Source organism: Ochlerotatus camptorhynchus, unplaced genomic scaffold (assembly GCF_037179485.1).
Source record: "Ochlerotatus camptorhynchus isolate MF236.1 unplaced genomic scaffold, CSIRO-AGI_Acam_v1.1 ptg000302l, whole genome shotgun sequence".
Lineage (NCBI taxonomy): Eukaryota > Metazoa > Arthropoda > Insecta > Diptera > Culicidae > Ochlerotatus > Ochlerotatus camptorhynchus.
The window spans coordinates 259,332-272,003 of record NW_027040790.1 but is presented as its reverse complement, the minus strand read 5'-3'; the positions used below and the strand labels follow the sequence as shown (position 1 = coordinate 272,003).

The following is a 12,672-nucleotide window of genomic DNA, read 5'->3' as shown; positions in this document are numbered from 1 at the left end:
TTGCACACTCATTCAGGGGCATCATCGTTCAGTAGGTCACTGTGGTGTATGCCCACCTACCAACACCGTACACTTGAGGGACGACGGACGTGCGTATGTACCTACCTACCGACTGCAGGTGCTCAAGGAAAGATATGAAACTGCGTTACGTAAAGAAAGTGAAATTTTAAACGATATATGCATTGCGAATGTCAAGTAGGTGAAGTTCCATCAATCTCTCGGGGGACGAACCGGGGGCTGTCTGCTAGGTAAAATAACTGTCGCACTCATATTCATTGGTATCGCAACGGTGTCATTATTATTGTTATCATTTAGTGTTATTTATTGATTCTCTGCCATTGCATAATTAACACTTTGTCGATGGATGGTTGGATATTATGTTCCGTTTGCACTATGGATAACGCAATTTGGTTTGTTGTTGTTAGCTGTTGTCGTATGTGTAGAAGTATGGGTTTTCCCGCGTAGGGCATCGGAAGTTCACGTACGGTGGATCCCAGTTTTCACGTTTCTTGCCGGGTGGCTCCAGCATGTTGTTCCACAGAGCGGCAGCTGCACGACTGGAACGGAAAGAATGCATAGTTTAACCTAAATGTTGATTGTTCATCTGACGTTAAATTGTTATCTATCTTAAAAATACTTACGCATGACCCTTCTGACTCAAATGAAAACAATCATAGGAAAGCAGCGTATAGTCAACTCCTTTGTCATCATTTAACTGGAAGGATAAAAATTTAAATTCAATACATCTTCTCAATACCTATTCATTGCACCAATCATCTTACAGTGAGCCGCTTTGTCCACGGTTGATGCACCACGGCGAATTCGTCGAGTCCACGAAACTCGTCCATCTGCGGTACTTCCTCCTCAACCTTTTTGTACTGTCTCTGAATGCGAGCCCATCTGTGACCAAACAATCAACCAATTAACAATTCCCACACCACCTTAGCCACATCTCATCGTACCTGGATCGGGAGGATTCCGTAGAATTGTGAATCGGGCCAACCCAGCAAGGACACTCGCCATGGTGCAAAATCCAACATATAGTTGGCTTTCCCGGCAGGGATACCACCTTTTCCACGTCCGGCATGGAAACAATGTTAACAAACGTCCGCGGCAAGTTGTCCCTCAGGTAACGGAGCGTCGTCAGAAGATTCCTACGATGTTTCATCGGCAGTGATTCCGGATTTCTCATCGTGCACACATATGCACAGATGTCGTTGCCTCCGATGGTCAGCGTGAGGATTTTCCAATCTTTCTTGAAGTTCACCCGCCGATCAGATTTGATTCGCGTCACCATCTGACGCGCCATGTGGGGAAGCTCTTTGGAGATGGCACCGATTTCTGCGTTATTGAACTGCGAATCCCAGTGGAAACTGTATGAATCGCGGTATGAGTAACCTACCAACTGGGGATGTTAAAAGATTTGCTTATTGTATTTGCTTTCACAAACAAAATAAAAACCGTCTTACCTTAGAATTATAAACTTTTAAAATGTTAGGAAGTGTGGTGGCATTTCGCCAGTTCCACTGGCCACCGATGCACCAGGATAGTCCCCGGTTTTCTGTGTATAACTCTAGGAAACTAGTGGCGGATGCTCCGCTGGCTGTGATTACCGAATCTCCGATCGCGGCAATCACGTTGATATCACCTGGAAATATGAAAATACCTTGTTAATGCTTGCAAAGTTGAAAAACTAAAAATTAAAAATTGTCGAAGCTCAATCATCACTGCACACTTAGTAAAATTGATACTAATTTATAAGCTCTTAGACTGAAATATACGAGCGTCAATTTCGACATAAAATTGAGTCATAAAAGACGTGAAATCTAGCTCAATCAAACGTACTTTTGAACTGTTCAGTCTCGGAGCACTTAATTTTACATGACATGTTTGTTTACGTCTCATCCTTCATGTCAAAGATGGATTCCGTCACGGGTAAGAATAGGTATTTATAAGTGTGTATGTATGTCAATATGATACTCTATTGTAAAATGTAGCGCTTTGGTACATTCAAAATGGTTAATTTTTATTCCTTCTGGGCTGAGCGAAAAACAATCAAACTTTTGCCATTATAAACACATGTAAATTAACAGCAGAAACGTGTAATTCTACATGGAGGATTACATGATGCACATGATCATCATGTAACTTTACATGGCTTGCATGTAAACTTACATGACAAGCTGGTAAATTATCTTTAGTTTCTAGTGTGTATGTTATTTTACATTTAAACAAAAACAAATTTAATTTTAGAATCGATCTTCTCCGATTGGCATGACATTTTCTGTAACTTTTTGTTGTGAGCGAATCTTCACATTTTTGCTCAAATTCGGCCAATTTCAACCTTAAAATATTCTGTTTGTATAATGTCTTTCTGAGAATAGGGGAAATGCAGGTAATGTCGACCTAAGTGTCCCTTATTTGGGCCCATACATAAATTCAGCAATCAACTAAATTTTCAATAGCAACCAAAAATATCCATTAGAAACGTCCCAATAACGCGTTCGTCTAGATAAAATTGATAAATAGCAGACTTTTAGGGATGGGCCCAAATTAGGGACATGTAGGCTGACATTACCTACATTTCCCCTACATATATATATTTTTTAAAGCAGGTTCGGAAAAAAACCGGTTGTATACCGGTGTGGTTCACCAAAGCACCACACGTGTTCTCGACTGCTACACACCGTGTTTGATTTAGATGCTGGTTGTGTTTCCATTGAAGGTTGTAAACCAACGCGTGTTTCGTTAACACGACACGGTTTATGTTTGGTTTTCGTAAACGAGTTTGGTATGTAAAAAATGAAAAACACAAAACCGAACCAAGGTTGTGTAGCGGTAGTGTTTTCGGGTTGATATTTTACGAACGTGCAAGAGGTGGCAGAATATTTGTTTACATTTTTAAAATTATCTCGAAACATCTTACTCATACAAACAATTTATGACCGCCACCATTTCAAAATCCAAGAAGACGACTTTCGGTTCAAGAAAAACTGGGAAATACTGTCAAGTACCCCACAAAATGGGTATTTTTGGAATCGGGATGACGTGTAAGGACCTAAAATCAATGACTGACGCCATTTTGAAATCCAAGATGGCAACATCCTGGTAGAAAAAAACTGGGAAATATTGTCAAATAAATACTATACAATATGGGTGTTTTTGGAATCGTGATGACATGTGGGGATCGGAAATCGATGATTTCATTTTGAAATCCAAGATGGTGGCTTCCAGTTAGTGAAAAACTGGGAAATACTGTCAAATACCCTACAATATGGATATTTTTTGAATCGGGATGACATGTGGGGATCGGAAATCGATGTCTGTAGCCATTTTGAATTTCAATATGGCGACTTCCAGCTAGAGAAAAACAGGGAAGTTCTGCCAATACCCCACAATATGTGTATTTTTGGAATCGGGATGACGTGGTGGGACCGGAAATCAGTGACTGACGCCATTTTGAAATCCAAGATGGTGAAATCCGGGTAGAAAAAAAAACTGGGAAATATTGTCAAATACTATACAATATGGGTATTTTTTGAATCTGGATGATGTGTAGGAATCGGAAATCAATGTCTGACGCCATTTTGAAATCCAAGATGGCGACTTTCGGTTAGAGAAAAACAGGGAAATACTGTCAATACCCCACAATATGAGTATTTTTGGAATCGTGTTGTATAGCAAACAACCCAGCAGACTTCCTTCGATTTCCAGTTGCTACACGTCATCCTGATTCCAAAAATGTCCATATTGTGGGGTATTTGACAGCCTTTCCCAGTTATCTAACTAGAAGCCGCCATCTTGGATTTAAAAATGGCGTCATACGTCGATTTCCGGATCCTAAACTTCATCGCGATTCCAAAAAAATATCCATATTGTGCGATATTTGACAGTATTTTTCAGTTTTTCTCCAACCGGAAGCCGCCATATTGGATTTCAAATTGGCGTCAGACATCAATTTCCGGTTCTCTCGTGTAACCACGATTCCAAAAATATCCATATTGCGGAATATTTGACAGTTTGGCACTTTGAATTTTGATCATCTATGCTTTAATTCACTTGCACATTCGGCAGCACTGCATTTACAGCTTCTTCGCCCAACCGTTTAACCATGTTCAGCAAAAACCAGGGTCGGTTTGCAAACACTGAACAGAATCCGTGGTTGATATTCCATACACCCGACCCCAAACTCGTTTACACAGGTAAACGGTGCTGATGCATTCGGTTGTGTTTTCGAAACCGAGGCCCGGTGTTGGTTTCAGTTTTGTTTACCGTGTAAATGAGATGAAAACTTTACACGGCGTGCACCATTCGTTCACACGTGTTGCGATTTTGAGGAAAGTACCAGTAGGTACACCGGTTGATTTTCTTGTCAACCACTGAAAAAGTTTACGAAAAATGCTAACTTTTGGAATGTTTGTAACTAGAAAACTGACCAAAACCATAGAACAAGAACTTTTGGTCATTTTTCAAAACTTTTTGTTAGTACGTTGTTCTGTGTTTGTTTGACATAACATATTTCAAAATTACTAGTTTCTTAAATCAGACATTTTGAGATTCTTTTGATTTTTTTTTCAATTTTCCCTTTTAATCACTATAATTGTAATTTACATTTTTTTAAGGTGTGGCTTACTTAAAACTGGAACAACATTTTAAATTCTTACAGTGACTCTAGTGGTCGGATTTGGAAGCTTTTGTCGTCTATGTGCTCCCTGTAGAAATAAAAACACACGAAGATTATTTTTTTTTGCAGCGCAGTTCGAACGTGCTTCAGAGAAATTCAGCATGGAAGAAGAAAGAATGATGATTTTCTGGATTAAATATACAAACAATAGTTATATAGCTTTTTAGTCAACTGAACGTGAACATCCACAGACCCTGACAGAGCCCTTCGTTCCTATATGTTTCTCTGACTGTTCAAATAAAATAAATATTTACATAGTTGGAGATGCTTAACGACCCATATCAGACAGTGGTAATTTTATACGATAGATGAGGAGTCAGTAAGTAAAGAGTTGATAGTTTCGTTAGAGTACGGCAGTGTGAAAATTTCATATAAGGGAAATGGCTCTAATGTTGGCCTATGGATCTAAGATTGGTCCCATCGCTAAAAATCTGCTATTTACCAATTTTATCTAGATGAACGCGTCATTGGGATGATACTAGTGGATATTTTTGGTCGCTATTGAAAATCTAGTCGATTATTGAATTTATGTATGGGCCCAAATTAGGGACATTTACATCAATTTCCCTTACATACAGATTTGCATAGCCGAGTGCTCGGCAATCTGTTTTACTGAGATTTAAGGAAAAGTGTCGTTTGGTTGCTGAGTCTCGGAAAATGTTTTGCTGAATATCAACAAACAAACGACATGTTTGCTGAGATCTCAGTATAACTGATTGCCGAGCGTTCGACTGTGCAAATCCCGACAAAAAATTTCTGAGCTGGCGAAAAACAAAACTAGGGGAAATGTAGGTAATGTCTGCCTACATGCCCCAAATTTGGGCCCATCGATAAAAGTCTGCTATTTATCAATTTTATCTAGATGAACGCGTTATTGGGACGTTACTATGGATATTTTTGGTTGCTATTGAAAATTTAGTTGATTGCTGAATTTATGTATGGGCCCAAATTAGGGACACTTAGGCCGACATTACCTGCATTTCCCCTATATGTAGAGAGTAGAAAGCGATCAAAGGTTTATTTTCAGGAAGGTACGAATCAGGTTTATCATTTACAGTAGCAGCACCTCTTCTAACCGTGTCTCCTCGAGACCGTTAAGTTAACGATGACAGGGGCACATACAGCGTAGAGGCAACAATGGCTGCAATTTCCAAACCTATCGACTAGATCCTTACACGCTACTTCAAAACTACCCAAATTAGGGTAGAACCCATCAGATCAGTCAAAACTGAACCTACCCAAAAATAGGTAAACTATGTTGGGAGTGAGAAGTTGACATATGAACATAGTCGATCGGATTCATTTCGATGTTGTCCACTTGTCAACTTGTCACTCCCAACATACTTTACCCATTTTTGGGTAGGTTCAGTTTTGATCGATCTGAGTGGATTCTACCCATATTTGGGAAGTTTAGAAATAGCGTGTATGTCAGAAGACGACTTGAGTGTGAAACAAACAATAGAACTGTTTCCGCGCATCGAAGGTACGCCAGGGGTCGTTTGGGACGATCTTTGGGCAGTTCCATGAATATTAAAAAAAAAAAATCGGGAACTTCAGGGAAGATCCGAGAATTTCGAGTAAATTTCGAGAACTTAATGTAATTTGCATTAATTTCAGGAAAATAGCGCGAACTCTGAAAAATACAAGAAAGTCCAGGGAAGCTAAAAGAACTAAGAGAAATTCATAGAAGTTTCACATTAACGGATATCCAGAAAACTTTGGGGAAGCATACATTCTTCAGTTTGACAAACAGAAATGAGCATTGTAGTGTAGTTACCAATTTTCCAAGTCATAGACTTCAGATAACTGTTCAACGTCCCAGATTTTTTTTAACGGAATCATGAACAAAAAACCAAAGACCACTATGACAGTTTTTGAATTGCGGAACTCTTCGGTAAAATTTAAAAAATCTGTGGAAAATTCAAAGTTGAGAGTGTTACGAAAATTTACAGACTAACTTCTGTTAACCCCGTGTAATGAGGAAAAATAAAAATTTTCGATTTCATCCAATCTTTACGAATAACAGTCATTTGAATTTTAACCAAGTCAGTAATCCAAAAACCCAGTAAAAATACTGACTCCTGTAAAAAAATAATCTAAGTGTGTATACAGAAGCAGCGGAGGTGCAAACTCCTCCATCAAATCAGCACCGCAGCTGAGCTGTGAGTGCTATGAAATAAAAAGGACATCGACTTATTACCACTACCTACTTCTCTCCCTTCCGCTCACAGAATTCGTCGATTCGGTGTCTCTCGTTGTGTTTTCTGCTGAGACTGAGCAATATTCGATACCGCGAAACATCTCCGCAGTTATATTTTCTTTTGGCGCAGGAGATGAGGGGTAATCGAAAGTTAAGAATGTAGCTCAACATTTACAATAACATTCTACCAAATTTTCATGTGCGTAGTCCACTGCAACAGCCGAACGTACGAACAAATAGGGTGACCATAGCGCATTTTAAGAAAACGTCACAAGTTTTTATGGCTGTTTTAAATCAATAATTACGAAGAAACCATAAAGCCTACAAGGTTACTACAAAAGACACAAATCTAGGGAACTGCATGGAGAATGTTTTGTAGAACAACTAAATAAACAGAAATGAAAATTTTCAACTTAAAAACACTAAAATGTATGAAATATTACCAGTTTTTTTGGTACTTTCAACATACTTTTCAATTTTAATGTATGATAATTAACTTTAATCGAGTTCTTTACTAAAGAGCTTTGATAGCTAAGACTTGAATCTTTCATTTGGTATGTTGAAATCAGAAAACCACATTAAGATTAAAAAAATATAGCTAACCAAAGTTGGAAATAAAAAAAAAAACATAAAATGTTGAATAACTCACTTAGCAGTCATTTCCGACCCCATGTTTCATGGGGATTTTTTCATAACTTTAGGAGCCCTATCTACCCTGAAAATATGTAAAACCCGGAACCAAACACCCTGTATTAGGACGGTTCCAGGAACATCTTCTGGAGAATTGTGTGATTCTAAGTGCATTATCACAAGCTTTAGAAGAAAATGTAGGATCTATAAAGAAGTTTCAAATAATGTAGGGAAATTCCGAGAGCCCAGGAAAAATTTCACAAACAAGTTGCGAAATTATTTTTTTTTTGTTTTTGTTTATTTTTTTTTTGTTTTTGTTTGTTTTTTCCGTCGATCTTGTTTTCCGTGCTGAGCACCAATGCTACCGACGTGCCAGGAAGGCAGCTCCCACACCTGGACCCTATCTATCGACCCATCAACTCTTGAACCGGGGACCAACGGCTTTACTTCCCTTCCGAAGGAAGGCGTGATCAGAGATGTTATGCCTCAGAACATTCCAGCGGCGCCGACTGGGATTGAACCCAGGCCTGCTGGGGTGAGAGGTAATCACGTTTACCACTACACCACCGGCGCCGTTAAATTTTTTTTGTTTCACCAATAGTTTTATTGAGTCATTCTTGACTTGTTCGGGTATGAGATTTGAACTCGTGACTTTGGCGTTGTAAGAATGGATTGCGCCAGGGCCATCTCTATTGTTCCTATTTCAATTGGAATATTCTATTCCAATGAACGTTTGAAAATCTTTGGAAATTTCAGAGAATCAAGGAGCTCTTCAGAGCGGTTCAATTAGCATAGTTAATTGTGGAAACTTCAGAAAACTTCAAGGAAGTCCAACAAAATTGAGTGAAAATGAGTGAAATTTTAAGAAGTTCCTGGAACTTCATGGAAGTTCAAATGCTATTCGGGTTATAATCTCTAAAAACATTAGGAAAATCCAGACTTTCAGGAAAGATATGTAAAGGTAGTTCCAGATAAATTCAGGGCAACTCCATTAATTCAGCATTAGTTTTGGAAAAATTCACGACCTTTGTTGATTTTTATGAAGTAAGTAAGCTAAGAATAAACACAGCGGCGCCGGTGGTATAGTGGTAAGCGTGATTATCTCTCACCCCAGCAGGCCTGGGTTCAATCCCAGTTGGCGCCACCGGGATGTTCTGAGGCATCTCTGATAACGCCTTCGGAAGGGAAGTAAAGCCGTTGGTCACCGGTTCATGAGTTGATGAGTCGATAGGTAGGGTCCAAGTGTGAGAGCTGCTTCCCTGGCGTCGGTAGCATTGGTGCTCAGCACGAAAAACAAGATCGATGGAAAACAAATCAAGAAAAAAAAATAATGAACACATATAACTTGTTAAATTAGGATTAAAAAAAAAATAGCTTGTTTCTGTGACCAAAGTTCCACCGATCAAAATTCACGAAGAAGCAAAACGTCAGCTAGCCTTGTCAGATTGTTTTCAAGCATATCGGTATCAAAGGTTTTACAAATTAATTTATTTTATTCTTTCCTCTGTTCAGGACATAACACCACTGTGACCAGAAATTTGATCTATTGTAGTATATCTCGTGCCCTTAGTTTAGTGCATTTTGTATTTCTCCATCACTATTGAGAAATGATGAAGTATTCGGTTTCAATACAGAAGACAAAGAAGAGTTAGAACACCCTCCAAAGGCGTGCGCAATTTCCAGTCAAAATTTTGATTCCTTAGCAACAAAATTAATAATGACCATGCATCAGAACCCTAGTCTTAACTTCTTCAAACTATGGACTTGAGCATTCCAAACACCAGTGGGCTCACCTGATTGTAGCATCCGGACCGTGAGGCTGCCATTATTCCGGTTGGACGCAGCACCAGTGTGTTAGGATTCGCTGCATTAATATCCTCGAACACCGCAGCAAGATCAAATGTCTTCCAAGTACCGCTGGACAGGACCTGTCCAGAGAACTTGAAGAAAGTACCAAGAACGTTAGGAGAATTTCTAGAACCTCATAAAAGATCTGAAAACCTCAGGGAAGTTCCATAATCTCAGAGTGAATTGAAGGAACGCAAAGGAAGCTCAGCAAACCTTAGGTACATTCCGAAAGCCTTTGAAATATAATCGGAAACTTCGACGTTAACGACCTTGCCCGAACAATTCATTAGAAGTGCCGTGAAAATTTAATTACAATGAAGGTTAATGAGTTTATGTTAAAGCATGGTCCGCGTACTTCGGATTAGATCACAAAACTTCAAAACAGTCCCATTAACTTCAAGAAAATTACAGTGACATTCGAAAAGATATGGAGAATTATTTATGCTAAATTATGGGAATGTCAGGTATTTTCCTAAAAGTTCAGGAAAACTACCGCAAGCTTCAGGATAGTCTAGGGAATTTAAGAGATTTTGAGAGAATTTGCTTGAACGTCAAGCTAGTTTCGTGAACTTCTAGTAAATTTCGGGAACACAAAAGGTTATGTTAATGAACTTCACGGTAGTTAAGAAAACTTATGGAAAAGTGCTGAAACTTTTAAAATGTTCTGTGGTGAAATCCAGATGAACCCACAACTTTATGTGGTGGATCACAAAGCCCAACTCCCTACAGCTCTTTAAATTCGTATTGGGATTCCCAGTAACTGTGCCAAACTTGAATGAGTTTGGTTGCCATCTGGATTTACAAGAGAGCTTTAAAATTTGTATGAGAAAATGTAAGGGAAACGGAACAAAATTATGAATTTGCTTGATAAAATTTCCAAACATGCTGAATTTTCAACAAACCTGGGACTTGAGCCGACTATATACAACAACTTCGTCGAAGACCGCAAATCGATTCGACTTCTGTGCAAAAGTTATATTTTTTTTACTGTCGTCCTGGTGCTCCATGTATACCTACAAGCTTATGTAGCACCGCAGAAGGTATGAACGAGTAACCAGTAGGTATGAGATAGTAACACAAGCCCATAAATACAAAATAATAACTGTTGACACAGAAGTTGAATCGGTTTGCGTTCTTGAACAAAGTTGTGAAGTATAATTTTCTTAATCTAAGTCAAAGGTTTGGTAAAATTTGAGCGATTTTTTATTTTATTTTTAACATGCTTTTATAGTTTCGGACCGTTTCTCCTACATTTTCCCAAACAAAACATAAAGCTCCCCCTAGCCAAATTCGTTCAAATTTGGCACAGTTGATGGAGACCTCAATACAAATCGAAAGAGCCGTTGGGGGAGTAGGGGATTGTTAAGTTGACCCACTCTAACAATCACAAAGGAAATTTGCTGTGGAAGTTGTAGCAAGACCCTTCGATTAAATGCTTAGACTACAAACTACAACCGTCGATGGTGGCTAATATGAACTAAACAAAGTGCGATGGGCATTAGACTGATGCACAATTTGAAATGTTCGCTCCACAGTACTCAAACGGTTCCAAATCGGGTCCTGATTAGCCTCCCAAAATTTAAACTCATTTGGTATGAAACTGAAACTGACAATTTGGAACCGTTTGAGCACTGTGGAGCGGAAATTTAAAATTTTGCATCAGTCTAATGGGCATCTTACATTCGAAGCAAATAAAAGAGAAACAGAAGGTTCGACAGTCTACCAGTGAAGTCTGCCCCCCTCGGAAGAATCAGACAACCAATTCACCCCGATGTGGCAGCAAATTGAATTAATATTGTAGAGTAAAATGAGTTCAATACTAATTAATAATACTTTTAGATCCTCTCTTAAGCTGGGTTTGGACTAGGCAAGTCAAATGATAAACTCAGTTGAATTCAATTGGCTTGAAAAGTTGAGCCTGGTTCAACTTTTTTCAATTCAAGTGAGTTGATAAAGTCAGTTGAATGGCATGGTTTACACGTTCAATTCGCGTTCAAGTCAGTTGAATTCAACTGACTTTATCAATTGACTTGCCCTGTCTAAACTTTAGGGTCTCTTTTAGCTCAGTAGATAAAGGCACAGCTATAAAGCAAGGTCATGCTGGAGGTAACTGGGCTCGGTCTCCGGTCTGGTCAAGGATTTTTTCGGATTGACCATTTTGTCGGGTTCCCTGGGGTTAGAAAGTATGATTGCACTTGCCGCACAATAAAACCAATGCAAAAATGGTACAGGCTTAGAAAGCTCTCAATTAGCAACTGTGGAGAAGTGCTTAAAGAACACAAAATTGAAAGCCGATGTAAAGTCCCTGTGGGGACGCAATAATCCAAATAAAAAGAAACATTTCCTTCATGACAGTTTCAGAAAGAATAAAAGAATTAAGAAAGCTTACCTGGTCTCAACTTGTGGACACTGGATGGCGGCTCGCGACTTTTTCCTGTCGATGTATCACAGGGGAAAGGGGCACTGTCCGGGACTGGCGTCTGCAGAAAATCGCCTTGTGTTTTCAATCCCGTACGACCGGCCATCATCATGGTGATGTTCCTGTACAGATGAAAGAATAACCGCCATTCGGAATTGTCGAAAACGGTCGGTTTGAACGCACTGAGTTGAGCATCCACCTTCCAGCGGTGAAATTTATTCTCGTGGCACATCAACAGCAACAGGATCAGGAAAATATTCAACGACATCTGAGCGAGCCACATTTCTTCTTATCTAAATTTATTGCTTCTGCGATCGATGTAACACTAATTCATTTCAGCATCACTGGTGAATCACTTGTACACCTTATCGTTGTTGTTGGTCTAGTGGAATACCTTTTTCACTTCATTCTGCTTGATCGTTGTGCTTTCTGTTTTGATGATCCTCAAGTGACGGTTAAGTGCTGTGGTTTATGAAATTTTTGAAGATGATAACATTGGTACCAACAAACCGAATCATAATTGTACAATCACGCATTCAGATGCTTATCAACAGAGTTCGCTCCAAAACAGCCACCACCGACCGCATGAAGTAACATCACAGTCAAACTACCTGGTCGTGAGCGCTCGTCTTTGGTGTTGTTTCTGAATTTCGCAAACCTTCACCGTATTGCTACTCTTGGATGCAGGCTTTCAAATTTAATCCCAATTGCGTGGAGAAGAAGAGGCCGCTTCAATTAATGTTGGCATGGCAATCCGAATGACTCTTTGAGCAACAAATCCACCAAAAAGAGCTGGCCTACGCGCGGTAATTATCGTACGATCATACTTCTTTACGGTCATTCCGTGCTACACAGTACTGTTATTTGGAGGGGGTTTCATCGGTTGACATA

At 39.3% G+C, this 12,672-nt stretch overlaps 1 protein-coding gene across 1 annotated transcript; it reads right to left on the bottom strand.

The window, feature by feature from the left end:
* Positions 1 to 271: 271 nt before the first annotated feature.
* On the bottom strand, positions 272 to 12,090 carry LOC135707038 (phospholipase B1, membrane-associated-like). The gene is made up of 6 exons (XM_065228761.1): positions 11,752 to 12,090; positions 1,470 to 1,648; positions 963 to 1,405; positions 783 to 900; positions 642 to 715; positions 272 to 557 (listed from the first exon to the last, which is right to left on the bottom strand). The coding sequence occupies exons 1-6, from the start codon at positions 12,062 to 12,064 to the stop codon at positions 422 to 424; spliced, it is 1,263 nt and encodes a 420-aa protein (XP_065084833.1). The 5' UTR covers positions 12,065 to 12,090; the 3' UTR covers positions 272 to 421.
* Positions 12,091 to 12,672: the final 582 nt, after the last annotated feature.